Here is a 20,077-nt window from a genome sequence, read left to right as displayed (position 1 = left end):
GTACAGAAGCCTGGGATTTGGGGGTTTGATGATAATTTACAGATTTTTTATTTTGCCATTAGTCATGGAGCCAATTACTATCAGATCGTGCTCCTTGTTAGTTAAAAGATTATCAGCCAAAAGAAGGAAAGTCGGAGTTTCCGACTGGAGTCTGGAGTTAAACAGCCCTCAGTTTGAGTCTGGCACCTACCAGCTCTGTGACACAGAAAAACCACTTATGTTCTCTAAGCCCTTTCATTTTTGTTCTTAAAAAGGCAATAAAAGTCTATCCTACAAGCTTGATATATATTACAGAAACAAATATACTATATACACACACTCCTAGGCACAGAGTAAACATGATTATTCATAACAATTGGATATCTAGAGTGATGGCAAAAAATGGTGTGACCCTATTTCTAACTTTGAACAATTTTTAGTAACTGGGAAGGAAAGAAATATGGAGAAAATGGCAGAGGGAGCCCCTGAAAGTCAGAGAAGTTGCTGGGATGTGAACAGACTGCTGGAGGAAAACAGCAAGTCTGGGGAGTTCTGGGTCAGGGAGAAGACCAGATGGGAAGAAACAAACTCCAGGTGAGTAACTATGAAGTACCAAGAACGCCGCCGATGCGAATCCTCAGAACAAACCTCACAAACGTGTGCTATTTTCCCTGAGATGCAAAGAGGTCCACGAAGCTGCTTTAGGTCCGTGAACCACCGTGCAAATTTCCTGACTGATCAATACCGCACATGTCCCCCCCACACTGGAGCAGATGACACAGTCTAAAACGTCCCCTCCCTGTGAAACAGCCTCAGACCAATGAAGCTCACTTTTTAATGCTTCCCTGGGCTTGGAGGAGATGTTTGGCATCTCCAGGGCTCCCCATTCCCCCTGCACACACTCACATACGCATGCACACACACACAGACATATGGGTTGAAGCTAGATTAAGGAGGAATGAACAGCTAGTGGAGAACAAATGGGGGGGGGAGGGAAATTCTCCAAGGTCACGTGCTTATGTCAGAAGGACCCTGAGGACACTAAATCTTGAACAATTTGCAAGGTAGAGATTTTGCACCTAAAAGCTCCTGCCACAAATCCTAGAAAGAGACCCAGGTGGTTTCAGATGAGAAAAATCCTTTTGCTTCCTAACAGAAGCAATAACCAATATTCCTGAGGGGGAAAAAAACCCAGCATGCTCTTTTTAGAACCTCTAGATTGCTGCAAATTAAGATTCTTAAAAATGGATTCCACAAATTCTCCTAATATACAAGGGAACAAATTCTAGGAATGAAAGTTGATAGAAAGACCAAATACCACATTTAGATCCACAAGGTCTTCGGAAATTTTTTTAAATTATGTTCAGTTAGTGAACATATAGTTAAGCACGTCATTAGTTTTTGATGTATTGTCCAGAGGTTCATTAGTCATGAACACCCAGTGCTCATTATGAAATCTGTGTATCATATGTTATATACAATGTATTAGTGTATGTTGTATGTACTGTGTGTGTACACACACACACACACACAATTATAAAGGTATAAAGACACAAAAGATGAAACCACAAACAGAAGCAAGCGAGAAGAGACTAAGAAATGATTAGTCTGATCTGAAAATGAATCCAATGGAAATTCTTGCTTTCCAGCTCTGGTTCCATTTACTCACTTTTCATATCTTTCATTTCTGTCTGTATTATGTCTGTGTTTTCCAAGAAACACTGGAATTTATTTATAACTGTTTTTAACATCCTTTTTCTGTAAATCTCATCATCTCTATCATTCCTGCATATGTTTCCATTGACTCATTGTTTTTTGTATTATGGGTCACATTTTCAGACTTCTTTGCATATCTGGTGAGTTTTTATTGGATGACAGACATTGGATGCTATAAGGTTAGATATTTATATTTTTAAATTTTTTCTTTAAAAAGTGTTCAATTTTTAGTAGGGGCAGGCAGTTAAATAACCTAGAGCTCACCACGATCTTTTTTCCAAGGTTTGATTTTTTTTTTTTTAAGATTTTATTTATTTATTTGACAGAGAGAAATCACAAGTAGTCGGAGAGGCAGGCAGAGAGAGAGAGAGGGAAGCAGGCTCCCCGCTGAGCAGAGAGCCCGGTGCGGGGCTCAATCCCAGGACCCTGAGATCATGACCCGAGCCGAAGGCAGCGGCTCAACCCACTGAGCCACCCAGGCGCCCCCCAAGGTTTGATTTTAAACATTTTTAGGATGGGTTTAGTGTAGGCTTCCTCTGAGGGCTTTTCAGTCCTCCTCTTATGGTAGCTTTACTGGTCACCGCAAGCGTTCTCTGTCCTCCCCTCCAGCTGGATGGGGCAGAAGCTCTCCCAGTCCTGTGCGACGCCTGGGGCTTGGTCAGTCTGGGGCTTCCTGGAGATACATATGTAGCTTAGCATTCATTGACAGACCCACGGGGACTCCTCTTTCCATTTCCGGAATGTTCCCTCTGCACAGCCTGACAGCATTCTCTTCTTCCCACTCTGCTCTGCCAAGTACAGCCACGTCCATCTCCCTGGACTTCAGTGACGGTCTCCTCACTCAGGGAAACAACATGCTCTGCTGGGGTCCCTTCCCGTGTGCTCTGTTCTGAAACTCCCTGAAGATAGAAAAGCAAGGGAGATTTTTGGGCCTGCATGGTTGCTCTTCTCTCCTGGACTCTACTTCCTGGCACCCCGTGAACGGAATCAGCTGCTTCATACACTTTGCCCAATCTTTTAATTGATCACAGCAGGAATGAAAATTCAGTACTCGTGTCTCCAATATGACCAGAAACAAAAGTGACCCTGGCAAGTTATGTTTATATGCTAACCACAGAAAGACAAACCCTGGATTTTAATCTCTGTGAGCTGGACGTTGTCTTGGATAAGTAAGCACAATCCTTCCCTTTAGTACCTTACAACCACAGAATGTTTTGATATTCTAGTAATAACGCTAGCAAATCACCCCGAGGGATAATGCTTCCTGTAAAGCCTATTAATTGTGCTTCTGCTACATCCCGTTAACTACTAAGTTGTTACCCTCCCCTACGAGCTGTGGGATACAGTATTTTCATTTCTTTTTACTGGGCCTGATTCTGCCCTGTTCACTACTGTACATCCCCGCCTGAATGTCCTAAGGCTCCCAGACCCAGCAGCCCTGATGATCTCCCTTCCATCAATCCCACCACTACCTCCTCCCTGACCTGCTTCTCCTCACCTGGTCCCTATTCAAGTTAAGTTCTTAAACCAGAGCCTTAAGATACCATCCTCTATCCTTGCTTTCCAGTCATCACCACATGCAAAGCAGTCACTAAGCCTTCCACATTCTCCCGTCCAGCGGTTACAGACCCCCGCTCCAGCATCGTCTCTGTCCTACCCACGCCTAGGACAGGTGCCCAGGTCTCCCGTGTTCCTCAGCAACAGTAGCTGTTCTCCCTCAGACTTAGCCTTAAGCCCTTTGATCTACGTCCACACTGCATCAGAACGACGTTCTAATAAGCAACTTAGTCATTTCTCTCTCAAGTCCCTCCAACAAAGCCAGGTCATTTATGAGACAAGGGTCAGACTCATGGGAACGGTCGCTCATGACATGGCGTTTACCCTTGCTGGTCTTCCTTCGCACCGCGCGCTCCAGTCCCTACAGCGCTACTCTTTGTGTACTACGGGTCTTTAAAGAGGTTGCTGCTTCTGTCTTGGATCCCCTTAGTTTAACATTTTTCTGCTTGACAGATTTCTCTCATTTTAAAGCACGTCAAGAATACCATTTTCCACAGTATTCTGTGCCCCGTATCTGCTACATACTTGTTAGTCTACCCTCTTAATTACATAGTGATTTGTTCTTTATGCATCTTTTTTATGTTTTTGCATTTCGTGCCTTTGAGGGCAGAAGCTGTCTCAGTCCTCTTAGGCCCCTCCTGCCTTTCATAGTCTAGAATCTGTAGATTCTCAATAAATACTTTTCAATGAAGGAACAAAGGCAAAAAAGGTGAAACTGGGAAACTGTAGGCCTCCCAGAAGGGACAGCGTCCTCTGCCGCACGGTTAGAGGTAGAAAGCAGACAGGATGAGGAGGACTGGATATTGGTTCTGTCTGGCTTGAGGAGTTGCTCCACCAGCGTGTGGTCTTCCCGCTGGTGGCCCAGACGGTGGGAGCGCTCTGTGCTCCTGGTGGCTGAATGGTGCTCAAGTATAATTTTCAAAAAAGTTAAAAGTGACTTCAATGTACATATGAGATGAACATGTTGAAGATATTATCCAGCTCATTAACTAATGAGGGAATTGGTCTAAAGAAAGATCTTAAAAGTATATGTGCAGTAAGAAATGTTAGGACGAATTTTCTGATGATGTTAAATGCATTAATATCTTACAGAGCAATGGAATGTCATGTTTGGGGTTGTGTCTTCTACCAGGCAGAAATCAATTATACTTCTAACAGGTATCCTTTATTTGAATTTATTTGTATTGCTGCCAGAAGAAACAATTTTCATTATTGCCATTTTTATACTATTTCTGTCCTTATGAATTTATAAAATCATCCAGTTGATGAGAAGTCAAAGGCGCTCACGCTCATAAAATCAGCAGTTCTCCAGCTGATGTCCAAATGCCCAGCCCTCCAGCCTCCAGGTGTGGGATAATTTCTTCCAGACATTAGCTTCCACTACTTTTCCCAAGCAAAGTGATATTCCGTGGACTGGACACACAGGAGAGCCCTTCTGACATGTTAGAGACCTTTCCACTGAGCAGCTCAGTGGAAGTGTGACGTGGTGCGGAGTGCCACGTTTGCTCTGACTTCAGGACATTGAAAGGCAGAATTTTATGGCGGTTAATAACAGAGTCTAGAGTCAAACTGGCCGGCTTTGAGTTGCAGCTGCAAGGCTGTGTGACCTTGGGCAAGTAAGTTCACCTCTCAGGGCCTTGGTTTTCACATCTGAAAAATGAGAAGGATGGCACCTGCTTCATGCTGGCCACGAAACCATGTGTGTGCATCACTTAGAGCAGTGCCCGGCCCACGGCGACCGCTGTGAGGGTTTGTTAAAACGTAAAGCTGTAACGGAAACAGAGGCCGACGGAGGAAGGGCCCCTCGTAACTCTCCGGAGGCCTTTCTCGCGAGCCCGACGAGACGGACGGAGCCCAGCGCAGTCCTGGCTTTCGTTCTAGTGCCGTCCTCATTTAGGAGAAACAGCTCCCCCTGAGCTACCTAAGGCCAAAGACAACTCAAGCCAGATACCGCGGTTTTCTTTTGATGCTAATCCCACGGGGAACTCTCTTCTTTTGAAGGATGTCCAGTAGGCAGTTCCCTGCGGGGAAGTGACATTTCTTCTCAGAATAACGCGACCCTATGCCTTGCAAAGACAACGCTGGGACTATTACATTGAAGAAGCAAGTATTTGAGGACAGAGCTAAGCTCCGAAGAGGGGAGAACTCCAACCCCATGCAGAATCTCTGATCTCCACATCTCCACACTTTCTGACCTCAGTTCATTCCATTAATTAAAAACGATTAATGCCAATCAACAGTGTCTGCAAATAAATGAAAAATTCCAAGCACTCCATGAACCCACATCCTCTTAGTTGGAGCTCTCCCAGGTGTGCGTATGACACAGAAAATGGGGAGTGTGGGTGTCAAGGCAGTGACAACGGGCAGAGGCAGTCCAAGCCACCAGCACGATGTGTCTTTTTTTCTCAGTCTATTTATGAGGCAGCTAACGCCACTGCTTCTTCCTGAAGTTAAGGAAGCTGAGACTTTATATTTTCTCGAGGTCATGCAGCGATTACACAGTGAGCCCAGCTGCCGTAGAGATTACACGAGAACAGAGAGCTCCCGTTCCATCTCTCCTGTCCAGGCTCATTGTTGAGCGCCGGGAGTGCTCCTCGGGCTCACACATGGTCTGGAGGACGTGCCCCGACCCCAGACTAGGTGGCCTTCAACATGCTGCCAAGACAAATATAACGTTTTCCCCATTTGCCATTCTCATTCACTCGATGGTGGTTATGTAGAGATTTGCTTTATTCAGGAGCAGGTCCAGAACTATTTTCGAAATACACATTGTTTTTCAAGAAAAAATTCTCAGAAACCAAGTACTTTCTTTCAAAGTTTTTATTGGAGCAAAAGAAAAAAAATATACATATATACTTCATTTAAGATTTAGAAAAATCAACACTGATGACAAAATAAATAACATTGTCACCATGATTATATAATCCACATCTATGTTACTTACAGTAAATGTCATTTTCTGGTATATTCTGTTTCTACTCTGAAACAATTGAAATGATACACTTGCTGAAGCACTTAATGGCCACAGAAACTAGTCATTGCTTAATGTTAGTTAAGGCAAAGAAATAATGATCATTTCTCAGTTCTTGGTTGTTCTAGGACCAAGATATTCTGTTGCTCCTCAATAAAGTGCCTGTTTCCAAGCTTAATAGTTGAATCAAGTAAAAGTTGACAATGAGGGTTTTCTTTTCTTTTTCTTTTTTTAAATGATTATTTATTTATTTATTTGACAGACAGAGATCACAAGTAGACAGAGAGACAGGCAAAGAGAGAAGGGGAAGCAGGCTCCCCGCCGAACAGAGAGCCCGATGTGGGGCTCCATCCCAGGATCCTGGGATCATGACCTGAGCAAAAGCTAGAGGCTTAACTCACTGAACCACCCAAGCACCCCACAATGACGGTTTTCAAAATAAAAAAATCTTATGTAGTTTGTATAGTCACTGTCTATATGATAGTTTTTCTATAGCCTATAGGGTTTACCTTAAGACACATGTCCCTGTGGTATTACACACACTAGCCACGTAGCAAGGATGCAATAAATACTTATTTGACTGAAGGGAACTGACCACCACCAACTACACCATTCCTAACAACCTGACTTGATATTTTGTTTCAGCACTTTGGTGACACGTTGGGATACGACATCATATTCAAATATGTTTGATCCTTGGAAGAAATAGTAGTGTCCTAAAAATGAAAACAAATCGAGTCGTTTAATTCTTCACTTGCATTTCTTTAAAAGAAAAAGAAGAAAACACAGATCTATGCTTTTATGGGTTATCTATAGAAGACCGAATGTTACAGAGCGTCTATACAAGACATGTGAGAATGTAGGTGCTGGGGACCTGCGCGGGGGGCTGCTCCGGATATCTGATTACGGCCCTCATTTCACCACTAACTACCTTCATTAATGTCATTGAGACGACAGTTTCATCTTAAAACTGACTCTGAAGATGTGATTTTGAAAAGCCGCATTCCAGGTGCAGAACTCACCTGGGAGGGAGGAAATTGGGCGCGGTGGGGCACAGAGGGGTCTTGATGGAGGAGTAAGAAAGACATGGTCGGGGGCTAATAAACCTAAATGCCTCGGCCCAGCTGACCATTCGCTTCGGCTGACTTTGCCTAAAGATATTCCCAGACACAGACACCAACAGACTCAAGTGTTTCGTATCCCACCCGGAGGCCTAGACCACAAGGGCCCACGCGGGGTGGGAGGGGCTGTGAGGAAGGTCAAAGATGCGAGGTGTAAAAAAGAGCACTAGCCCAGCTTGCCTGAGTCCTGCCACTCGCCCGCCTGCATACACCGCCTGCCCTGATGCTATCAGACGCTCCAGAAACTCCGGCGCTCAGGGGCCGACAATCACACGCTCCCACACGCTGACCCACACTAGAAACCAAGGGTTGGTGCTGTGTTACTCAACCTTCAGCCCACCTGTGCTAAACCAAACAGGCTCTGAATTTTCCCTCTGCAGCCCTACAGAGAACCGCAGGGTCCGGCTCTTTTCCTGTTTGAATCCCTGTTCTCTGACCTTGAAGTCTTTATCATCATCCGTGTTTTAAAAAGGGATTTTCAGTATCTTCATGGCTTCCCGATCTACTTACTGTTGTAATAGTAGACGGCATCGATTGTGGGTCCAAGTCCCGGAAAGTAGTCGGTTATCAGTTTGGGATAACCAGGGTCCATGAGTCGTCTCCTCTCATTGTACCTGAGCGGGGAAATCATCAGTAAGGCCTCCATTTGAAAAACATCTCGTGGTGAAGAGCTCGGCATTTCCTGACACGAACCATAAAACCCACCCAGTCTCTCTTCAGAGGCCTCTTTTTGCACCGATAAGAAAACCAAGGACCAAATTAACTCACTGACTGATTCCAAGTCCCTACAGGTCAGACCCTAAAGGTCCCGACTTCTGGTCAGGAACTTTCCCCAGCCCACACAATGCCTCTGCCAGGGCCTGGTCTGGCTTTAGGAAGCCTGATGGTCCCATTCCCTGTAGGTGAGGACCTTGCAGGATTCACTGCCCCTCAAAGATGGTCTCCTCATTCGTCTCCTTGGGTCCAGTGGTTATGAAAAGGAACCTGGAAAGCCACACCCCCTGGATGGACTGTGTGAACACTGTATCTCGTCCGTCTGTGCCCCTGCTCCCCAGTGTGCTTCTTGCTGTGACTCACGACGTGACATTTTATTGAAAGTGCCATCTCAAACCAGAGTCCCGAAGTGCAAGGAACAGAACTAGGATGACACTAGCTAGTCCGGATCTGTGTCCCCTTCATTCCCCTCCTAGGAAGGTGGAGGCTCCTCGAGAGTTTACACAGAAAGACTACCTACCGAACACCCCATTCCCTGCCAGTTTCAGGAATGTTAGGAGTCACATTACCAGTCATTAAAGCTCACCTCCAGTACTGGTTACCTACAAAGAAGTAGGTCTTATAGAGAAGTGGGTTAAAAACAGCTGCATCAATTTTTTTCACAAAGTCAGGAAAGCCCAAAGAATGTATGCTCCTGGGATAGTACGGCTGTGCTCTCAAATTGCTAATTAACCAGTACTTATCATCTGTGAAGAGAAAGAGAGAAGATCCGCTGGGTGCATACTGAAAGAGTAACAGAAACACTGACTCAGTACGGGTGACACTGCTCTTCACCGCAGTTCCGAAACACGCTGCTCCCTGCTCGCCAACGTGCTTTTGTCTCCTACGGTTCTGTAGCTTTTCCACAAGGATTATGATCTTATATTCGACAAACTTCTCTTGAAATTTTTACACATTACTTAGGTATTTAAGCTCTTTTTAGCTCATAGTTCAGACTCACCATGAATTAAGTCTGGAGTGTTTCTTTCTATGTTTATAAAAATTAGTAGCATTGCCTTCATTTATTCTCTTCCTTGAATATAGCAAGTAGCAAACTCAGTAGACTCAGTAGCAAACAAAACATTAGAGTTACCTTTAAAGAGAAAAACTTGATTTCTGGGTCCAACTTCATAAGCAGCTTGAATGTCAGATGGTAAGGTCGGCCACAGAGAAGAAATGAAACTAACGTTGCTCATTGGACTCTCAGGGTACCTCCACCAGAAGAATCTGATGAAAGACATTTAATACATGTTAAAAATCACGACAGACTCAAGAAGCATGAAATGGTCACTGGGAAGGACCTGTGAAATGACTTAATGGGTTTTTTTTTCCCCAATATCCTCACGTTCTGTTCCAGGATGTCTTGATAGCAGCACCACAAGGAATGGATCTCAATTAATTCTTTTATATAACAATAATGTTAACAGTGGCTAACTGAACATAATTAAAAAAAACACAAAAAATAATAACAATAATTAGATGGTCAAGTCACCTTGTGAAGATCCCCTGATATTTGAAATCAAGGGATATAGGCTTTAGTCTGCACCCACAATTCCCTTACCAGTTTTGTAATCTAAAAGAACCTATTTATCCCAAATGTCTCAGTTTTTGAATCTCAAGAATGAAGAAAATGAGACTAGAGATCAATGACAAGAAGAAAACTGGAAAAAGAAACTCTATAAATGTAGAGACTGAATAATGTGCTACTAAACAACCAATGAAGAAATCAAAAAAGAAATAAAAAAATACCTTGGGGCAAATGAAAATGAAAACACAACATTCTGAAATCTTGGGGATGCAGCAAAAAAGTTCTAAAAGGAAAGTTCATATTGATGCAGGGCTACCTCAAAAAACAAGAGAAATTTCAGATAAATAATCTTTATTTTAAAAAGATTTTAACTACCTATTTGACAGGGAAAGAGAGAGAGAAAGAGCTCAAGCAGGGGGAGGGAGAGAAGGAGAGGGAGAAGCAGGATCCCTGCTCGATCCCAGGACCCTAGGATCCCGACCCTAGGATCTGACTGAGCCACACAGGTGTCCCTAAAATAAATAATCTAACCCTACACCTGAGGGAACTAGAAAAAGAACAAACAAAGGCCAAAGTTAGTTATAAGAAGGAAATAATAACATTTGGAGTAGAAATAAATGAAATAAAGACTAAAAACATTTTCAAGATCAATGAAACTGAGGCATATTCTTTCAAAAGGATAAATAGAGTTGGTAAGCCTTTATGCAGACTCATCAAGAAAAAAGATAGAGGACTCAAATAAGTAAATTCAGAAATGGAAGAGCAGTTACAACTGATTTCACAGAAATACAAAAGATCATAAAAGACAACTATTAACAACTATATGTGAACAAACTGGGCAACCAAAAAATGGATATAAATTCCCAGAAATATACAATTTTCCAAGACTGAATCAGAAAGAAATAGAAAATTTGAATAGACCCATTACTAAAATGGAATTGAATCAGTAATCAAAAACTACCAACAATCAAAAATTCAGAACCAAGCAGTTTCACAGGTGAATTCTACCAAATAATTAAAGAAGACTTAAAATACTCCAAACTATTCAAAAGAAGAAGAAGAAGAAGAAAGACTGTTCCCAAACTCGTTGCACAAGACCACCACTACCCTGATACCAAAGCCAGACAAAGATACTGCCAAAAAACCCCACAAAATTACAGACCAACACCCCGGATGGACATGAATGCAAAAATACTCAGCAAAATATTAGCAAACCAAACTCAACAACAACACATCAAAAGTGGGATTCATTCCAGGGATGCAAGGATGATTCAATATTCACAAATCATTGCAATGCACCATGTTAACAAAATGGGGAATATAAATCATGATGATTTTAATAGGTGCAGAAACAGAATTTGACAAAATTTAACATCCCTCCATGATAAAAACTCTCAACAAAATGATCACAGAGGGACCACACTTCAACATAATAAAGGCCATGTACGGCAGACCCACAGCTAAGCTCATACTCAATGGTGAACAGCGGAGTTTTTCCTGTTAGACCAAGAACAAGACAAGGAGTCCACTCTTGCCCCTTTTAGGCAAGTGTAGCAGCAGAAGTGCTCACCACAGAAACTCGGCGAGGAAAGGGTAAGAGGCGTGCAAGCTGGAAAGGAAGCGCTGACGCTGCCGTTTTTTGCAGATGACGTGGTACCATCATCAGAAAACCCTCAAGAGGTCACCAAAAAACTAGCAGAACTAATAAGTGAGCTAGCAGAACTAATAAGTGAGCTAACTCAGTAAAGATGCAGGATATAAAATCAGCATTCAAAATCTGTTGCATTTCTCTATGTTAATAACAAACTATCAGAAGAAATTAATGAAATAATTCCACTTATAACTGCATCAAAATGAATGAAATACCTAGGAATGAATTTTACCACAGAGGTGAAAGATCAGGACTTTGAAAACTAAAAGACACCGATGAAAGAAACTGAAAAGGACACAAACAAATGGACATACGTATATCATGCTCACGGACTGTGAGAAGCAATATCGTTAGAATGTCCACACTATCCAAAGTGATTTACAGATCCACTGCAACCCTATCCAATACCAATAGTATTTCTCACAGAACTAGAACAAAGGGTCCTAAAATCTATATGGAACCACAAAAGATCCCAAATAGCCAAAGCAATCTTGAGAAAGAACAGGCTGGATGTAACATGCTCCCAGATTTCAGGCTACACAACCCAGCTAAACTGATCAGAACACGATGGTATCAGCAGAACAACAGCCACACAGATCAACAGAACAGAGTAAGGAACCCAGAAATAAACCCACACTTATATGGTCAATTAATTTATGACAGAGGAGCCGAGAACAGGGTAAAGACAGTCTCGCCAACAAATGGTGCTGGGAACACTGGACAGCCACATGCAGGGGAATGAAACTGGACCAGCTCCTCACACCACACACAGAAACAGACTCCAGACGGATGGAAGATTTAAATGCAGAAACTGGAAACCAGTTGTGACATTGGCTTTAGAAATTTCTTTTTTCTTCTTTTTCTTTCTTTCTTTTCTTTTTTTTTTTTTTTTTTTGATCCATCCCCTCAGCAAGGACAACAAAAGCAAAAATAAACAAGTGGGCCTACATCAAACTAAAAAGCTTTTGTACTTTTGTACAGCAAAGGAAATCATCAACACTATGAGAAGGTAAACAACCTAATAGGAGAGGGTATTTGCAAGAGACACATCCAAAATATATAAGGAACTCGACTCAATGTTTTTTTGTTTTTGTTTTTAAATTAAGCAATCTGATTTTTAAAAATCAACAAACTGCATGGATATCCTTCCAGAGAAGACATGCAGACAGCCAACGGGTACACTCAAAGATACTCAAAACCACAGTGAGATGTCACCTGACACCTGTCAGAGGTCTAGGGTCAGACAAGAGAGAGCGATGCGGAGAGAAGGAAACCCTGTGCCCTCGGTGGGAATGCAAACTGGCGCGGCTACTGTGGAAAACAGCCAGAGGTTCCTCAAAAACTTAACTATAGAAACACCGTACGATCCAACAATTCCACTTCCAGGAACTTATCCAGAGCAAACAGACCCTAATTAGAAAAGACAGAGGCAGCCCCACGCTCACAGGGACGGCCAGGATATGGAAGCGACGTAAATTCCACCAGCGGATGAATGGCTGAGGAAGATGCCACACACGGAGGAGGGTCAGCCGTAAAAAAGAATGAAATCCTGCCGTCAGCGACAGCGTGGCTGGACCTAGAGCACATGCTAAATGAAATACATCGGACAGAGAAACATCACACGATTTCACTTAAATGTGGAATCTAAACAAAACAAAACACATGAACAAACAAAACAGAAACAGACTCACAGAGAATAAAACGATGGTTGCCCGTGGGGAGGGGGTTGGGAGGGGCAAACCTCAGTGCTGTAGTAAGACACAGGCATGAAATGTACAGCTCAGGGAACAGAGTCAGCGATGCTGTAACAACTCCATATGGTGAGGAGGAAACCAGACCACTTTGTAACACGTACATGATCACCCAACTACCGTGTTGCACACCTGACACGAACACAACAGAGTGTGCCAATTATTCTTCAGTCTAAGAAATGGAGACTACTGTCCCACCGACCAAATTCTAATATTCTCCACACCCCACCCCTCCAATCTCCGCTGCAATCTGTGCTGTATTCCCTTCTCCATAATCAAGAGTCAGGACTTTTTAATCGGTGCCGTCCCGATTTTAGCCCTAGACGTAACCATTTTGACTGAGAGTCAAGTGGTCTGGCTTCACATCCTACCTCGTCTTTCCTCACCCCATATTCCTTCTGCAAATCCATTTTTCACCCGTCAGTCTACTCACTAAACAAAGTACGATCACACCACTCTCCCTTCAAAGCCGCGAGGCTGTCTACTTCCGACAGAACCGAGTCCGTGTCCCTCCTCAACTGTCCTCTGCATCCTTTGCCATCATTTTGCGCCCTTCTCTGACAGAACGTCCTAACAATCCAAGGACAGAGCCTTTAATGTTGGTCAGATATGAAGATGTTTTTACCTGTCTTTAAAGAAAAAGATTTTATTTCCCATTGTAGTGACAGCATCAAAACTCAAGCTGGGGTTGCAGGTGGATGTTCGTCTACCGTCAGGATCTGATGAGGGTTGGCGCCTTTCTGGACGTCCTGAAAATACATTTCAAGGAGCATTAGGGGGAAAAAATCTGCATTTTAGCTACTAAGAGGAAGAGCTATTCTTCCTAAAACATTAATTTCCTGGATGAAAAAATGGATAAAAATCTATATATGTGTCCTCTGACATTCACAGGAAGCAGACAATAAAGATCTTTCCGATTTGGTTTTCCTGTTCCAGGCCGATCATTTGTCTGTGTGCCTTCTCCAAAGATGGCACTGTGGTGGATGGAAAGAGCTAACCTGAGGCCCGAGACTCAGATTCTGTTCCTGCCACGGGCGTGAGCACAGGAGGTCTCCTGTGCTTTTCCACAAAACTCAGGTGACGTGCGGGCTACCTCCCTCACAGGGTTTTCATGGGGCTCCAGACAGAAGACAGAGAGGTGAAACTTTTCTGCAAATGCAGATACTATGACATTATTCATAAGAGTGTCTTTGTAAGGCAAAATGGTAAAAAAAAAAAAGTCAACTCACCATAGAGAGACTGAATACCACGTATGTCGTCAGCAGCGAGGCGAAAGGTGTTGGGGTCAACGTAACTGTAAGTCGGGAACATGATGGCGTTTCGATCATTGGAATGGCTAAGACCCAAGGAATGGCCGAGCTCATGAACAGCAACGAGGAACAAGTTTGTGCCTGAGAGGAAACCAACCAGAAGGGGGGAAAGAGCGGTGAATATGTCTGCATCCGAGGACAATGACATAGCTGCTCTCTGGCATGAGGAGAACGGACACATTTGGGAAGATTGACTCATCTCCTTTCCCTCTGACCCAAGGCTTTTCAATGTTGGCACAGGTGGCAGTGTAGGCCAGATCATTCCTTGTGCTTATGGCTGTCCTGTGTGTCATAGGTGTTTAGAAAACTCTGGGCTCAACACGTAAATTCAAGTAGTAAATCCCTTCCAGTTTGGACAACCCAAAATGTCTCCACATGTGTCAAATGTCCCAACCTATTACAATTTGACCTTAACTTGGATTTCTCCTACTTTCAATCCCACAAGGCTTTGCACAAAAGACCACCATCAGCCCTTATCTCAGATCATGGGTTTCTGCATGTGCTCTGTTTCCTTCTAGATTGTGTGCTCTTCTGGGTTGGGACTGTTCTCTTTGTCTCTGTATCCACACGCTCCATCACCCAACGCCATGACAGCAGCCACTGAGGGAACTGTTCATTTAATTACTGGGTCAAAATTAGGCTGAGAGTGGGCACTCGAAGTTATAATTTTCATAAATAATTTAGCTTTTTGAAAGGACAAAATTGTGCCAAATAAAAACAAGGCAACATGGACAGGTGGGAAGTACACCCTGGGTCAAAATAAGTGAACCAGGAAATGTGTGCTCTGCCCCAGCTTTACCACGAGCTGCCTGCTAACCATCTCCTGCTCTGAATTTTCTCTTTGTGTAAAGATCTGTACTATGTTATTTTTCCTAAAATCCTTTAGAATTCTAAAACATTTCATGAGGTTAACCAACCCAAGTCCATCACATCGGATGAAAAGATTATACACCCAAAGTAACCTTGGATGAAATGCAAGCAAATTTAACCTGATCAATGAGGCTTTGAAGCTCAGCGAGGACCTAATTCTGCATCAGTTGTCTTTTAACAATATAAAACTCCTCTTCTCAATCAAGAATTTGATAAACCTTGGGTCATGGGTCAGACTAAAACAAGGAGCCTTTCTGGTCTATGGAAACAGCCCCATCTGTGGCGATTTCAGCCAGAGAGCGGGGATCTCCACAGAGCCCATTCTTGAAGGCTTTCTTGCCATTTACTTTCCATATGAGTCAGTCATAAAATCTAGAATTTCCCCTAGAAACATTAGGAAGGTTTGTGATGGGAGGGTGAGAATTTTCCAGTGGGAGGTGATTCCTCCAAACAGAGGAGGCTGGTTACCCCTCTTCCCCAAAATGTCGGAGAGGGCTGGTTAATTACAGCGTCCTCTGCAAATACACACAAGGCATCATCCAACAATCGCTGGGAGTTCTGTAATTCCTATCCCGGAACCTCGGAAGACCATGTGACCATACAACTTGGTGTTTTGATACAGGGATTTCTAAATTTTCTACAATATAACTCCATCTTTCTGTGTCACTATAAATCAAAGAAATGGTCGGCATATAATGGACCATGCAGATGACCGCCTACCCTAGGAGGTCTGCTACACCCAGAATCTGCATCTGTGTTGGCTCAAGTTGATGGACTGCCCCGACAAAAACTGACCGCCTCAATCAGTTTTTACCTTTCTAAACTGTGGCTTTTAAGGTTCTTGAATTCACACAAAGGAACTAGCTATGTCTCAGATTCTTAAAACTGATCTTTAAGATAATCTAGTCCAATATCCTCGATTTATAGAGGATGAAATTGAGACAAAGTGTTACATTTTACTTAGTGACACAATTATAGTCAGAATGAGTTTTTCCACCCCATAATAATTTCTCAGAATGAAGCCTTTCAAAATTGGGAGATAATTTAGAATTTGTAAAGGGCGTGTCATGTGTGGTTTTGCTTTCTTCTGTTTTCTGTTTGTTTTGTTTTTGTGTCTTCTGCTTACCTCTGTAGCTTTTAGTCCAGATTTCAGCCTCATCGAAATGTGCGTCTCCCCCAATCCCCAGTGCAGGTCCGAAAGCATGGGCTATGACCCCACCTCTGCCATCAAAAGGGCTGTAGTCTCCATGAGCTTTTGGAAAGGAAAGAAAATTAGTCCTTCTTTACAGGCTCGAGGCCATGCCGATGACACAGATGAAATAAGTCCACATTCTTTACCTCCAGATGCAAAAAGTATCATAATGTCTGCCTCTCCTGAATTAATCTTTCTGAATTTCAGGGGAGTCACGTCACTCCACACTTGAAAAGCCTTCTGGATGGCAAAGTCGACCTCTGCAGGCCACATGTCAGGAGTGTAATTATTGATTCTTTACCAGCAGAACAAAGAGAGAGAGAGAGAGAGAAACCAGGTGTTAATTCTGTCTCCTTGTGACACTTCATTTTTGCCTGCACTGGTGGAGAAAGAATCGTTTCGCAAATCGATAGTCCAGGTAACAAAATCCTGCATCATTAGCTACAGAAACGTGTATCCCTGGACAGCTTCTTCCTTAACCAGAATCTAACTGCAGTTCTTCTCATTCGTGACTGAGGGGCTTTCTTTGTGCAGGACTGACGTTCATGGAAGCGTATGCCTTTTATCCTCACTCCCTAGCCTCTTCGTTTCTCTGTCTTGCCTGTCCTATAAAATGTTCTCTTGTCTCTTGGTTATTATAGATCTAGCTTCATTCTCCTTTTATTAGCAACCTTCCTACTGTGCTCTGGACTGACAAACAACTCCTCCTTGAGTGTACAATCCCCCTTCCAGAAAGAATGAATTTTCACACAGGGACTGTGCTGAAGACAGGAGGCTTCTTAACTACCTCCCGACTGAGGGCTTTATCAAAATGGTTCAGGTTTCCGGAGGTGGGACCTAAGGGAGGGCAGAAAGGCACCCAGCTACTGTGTTACCTGTAGGTAATTAAACGTTTCCTCCACACTGGTCTCCCCGGCATCGTCCTGAAATGATGGACGTCGGGCACCCCGCATCGGGGCATGTGCATCATGTCCAGGGTAGATGGGTCCAGTTTCCCGGTCACTTTCAGTCCCAAGAACTGTTGCATTTCCTGAATTTTATCCTCCATGAAGTCCCTGCTGACTTTCATTTTTGTCGTTGGAAGTGCGTCCATCACGAGGCCATAAAAGTTTTCCAGGTACCGCTGGAAAAAATACATTGAGTTGGACATTGTCACGCGTGCAGGGGCTTCTGATGGGGCTCAGCGTGGCTGACGCAGCTGCACTTTGGTGCTTCTGAAACAGGCTCCAGACAATTCATCATCATGAGAAAAAATCTGAGTTCTCGGTGCTGTCATGGTGAGTCAGAGACTGTCAGCAGCACTGATCGCTGGAAGGCCCTGGAAACACCGTATGTGTCTACTCTTTAAAATCTCTTCCAGCATCTGGCCCATCACAGCATCAGGTAAGCAGCAAAACCTTTACTGTCAGGGTGCACAAACTATTGATTTTGGGGATGAAATTTTCCTGCTTAAAAGTCCAAAACTCAACACAATGGGCAACTATGGCAAATGCAAAGTTAAAAGAATCTTAGAGAACGGGGAGATCATCCGGACTCATGTAATTAGGGAAATGAAACAAATGGGAAAAAAGCCCCTATTTTTAAAACAGGCTCATGAAGAAATATCTGGGATGCCAGAAAGTAAAAATATTCTTGAATCATCGTGGCAGGCTGCAGTGGTTACATCATCAAGCCGTTGCTCAAATCTCAGATCATTAAATGGCATTAAATGATTATTATAAAATACTGAGCAGAGGTTGAACTCTAATTTAACTCTCCTTGGCCAAAGCTATTTAGTAAAAGCTTTTTAGTAAAAGGAACAAATTCATCCACCAATTTTATGACACCGTTTCCAATACTTTCCTACGTTCATCTTTGCCAAAGAAAAATATAATGTTGAAGCCTCCTAAGCCAGTTTTCAACTAGTACTTTTCAAGATAGAACTGGTAAAATGCCATAATTTTTTAAAAAATATTTATTTATTTGAGAGAGAGAGAGATTGTGTGTGTGTGTGTGTGTGTGTGTGTGTGTGTGGAGAGAGAGAGAGAGAGCAAAACTGGGGGGAGAGGGAGAAGCAGGCGCCCCAAGCAGGAAGCCCAAGCCCAACTCGGAACTTGAACTCAGGACCCTGAGATCATGACCTGAGCCGAAGGCAGATGCTTCACCGACTGAGGCACCCAGGTGCCCTCAGTGCAACAAGTTTAGAGACCAAACAGGCTGGATCAACACTTGAACGTCAGAACTTACCTGAGCATATGTCACGTTTTTTTCAGAGCTGGAAGCGTTAGCCGATGGAGCTGTTCCGGAAGCAGAGACCTAGAAGACGGGGTCAATGGGAGAGTTTCAGACCACTCCTCTCCAACTTTTCTCATTGGCAGAGTGCTACAGTGCTAAAAGCAAGTCGTCTCCTAAAATAGTTTTCAAGTAGTACTTTCCAAGATAAAACAAGTTCAAGCAATACATTTTGAAGACAAAAATCAGGCTGGGTCAATACTTACTTGAACCAACAGCCCACCATCTTCTTTAGAGCCTGCAGACTTGGTCAGAGGAACCGTCCCCGAAGCAGTGACCAGCACGGTCAACACCAACAGAAGAAACTTCATTCTAAGCTTGCGAATGGCTCAACCCCGCTTACCCGGTTCCTTCTCAGCACAAAGTTCCCCAAATGCCCCGACTTATATAGCCCTTAGGCCGTGTTCTGTGAATATGAAATCCTTCGAGTGACTCACGGTTGATATCATCCCTTGACTTACCTCAAAAACACAGAAACACAATCACAGATCCTTTTCTGAAAGGACTAACAATGGGTCACTTAGCACCATGCTCAAAACTCGGACAACTCTGATATATTCCCCCACAAATAAGCCCACCAAAACAATGTCTCAGGAGAAACACTGCACACATGAAATGTTACAATAACTTACAGATGTAGGTTTAGAAAGTTCAGCATCTGAATTTTTACTGTAATTATTTTCTTATACGTTCTATAGGTGATGGGCTTTTAAAGGAACAAAAGGTAAAACGTCAGATGAATAAAACCCTTTTGCTGGAATAGAAGAATCCTCTCCAAGCTGAATCTAACTCCTTCTCGGCCTGGCTTCCTCTGGTCTTGGCCCGGTTGCTGGGTTCGCTCAGGATCTGCCCATCAGTCAATAGAGAAGCCTCAGAGACCACAATAGCGGAGAATCCAGGCAGAAACTATGCAGGCAGCTGTGGGAGCCGGGGGGCTGCCTCTCTGCTCTGTGTGGATGGGCTGGAGGTGGAGGAGCCCCGGAGTGGTGGGTTATGATTCAGTCAAGCTGTGGCCCTCCTCCCCGGCCCAGGAACTGCGGGCTGCTCCCTGCCTTTCCCCGAGGCAGGTGCTCCAGGCAGCCCAGGGGCACCAGCAGCAGCATGGTGGCTGACTTCCCACCTGCAGCTCAACCCTTGTCAGGCTCTGCGATTTGACCCCTAGGACCTTTAGATATCTCATTTGAAAATGAGGGTAATGATCTTTGCCTCCTTAAGCTTTTGCGATGATGAGAAGAGAGGGTGTGTTATGAACGCGAGGGTGTTCTGCACACGCTCGTGGATATTCACTTCCTTCCTCTGTGCCTGAAAGGACCCCGAGGCTGTACGATCCGGGAGGGGACGGTCACGCAGAGGTGTTGTTAAGGGAGTTCTGTCAGACACCGATCTTGACTCAAGAACCGTGAGAGG

General features: G+C 43.7%; 1 protein-coding gene across 1 annotated transcript; it reads right to left on the bottom strand.

Annotated features, from left to right (window-relative positions):
• Positions 1-6,057: 6,057 nt before the first annotated feature.
• Positions 6,058-19,046, bottom strand: MMP12 (matrix metallopeptidase 12). The gene is made up of 11 exons (XM_059418507.1): positions 18,877-19,046; positions 18,626-18,694; positions 17,275-17,522; positions 16,546-16,694; positions 16,334-16,459; positions 14,257-14,418; positions 13,653-13,776; positions 9,191-9,324; positions 8,645-8,804; positions 7,855-7,958; positions 6,058-6,939 (listed from the first exon to the last, which is right to left on the bottom strand). The coding sequence occupies exons 1-11, from the start codon at positions 18,979-18,981 to the stop codon at positions 6,839-6,841; spliced, it is 1,482 nt and encodes a 493-aa protein (XP_059274490.1). The 5' UTR covers positions 18,982-19,046; the 3' UTR covers positions 6,058-6,838.
• Positions 19,047-20,077: the final 1,031 nt, after the last annotated feature.

The sequence above is a fragment of the Mustela nigripes genome, chromosome 1 (assembly GCF_022355385.1).
Source record: "Mustela nigripes isolate SB6536 chromosome 1, MUSNIG.SB6536, whole genome shotgun sequence".
NCBI lineage: Eukaryota > Metazoa > Chordata > Mammalia > Carnivora > Mustelidae > Mustela > Mustela nigripes.
The sequence above is the reverse complement of the archived record's forward strand: the minus strand, read 5'-3'. Positions and strand labels throughout refer to the sequence as shown.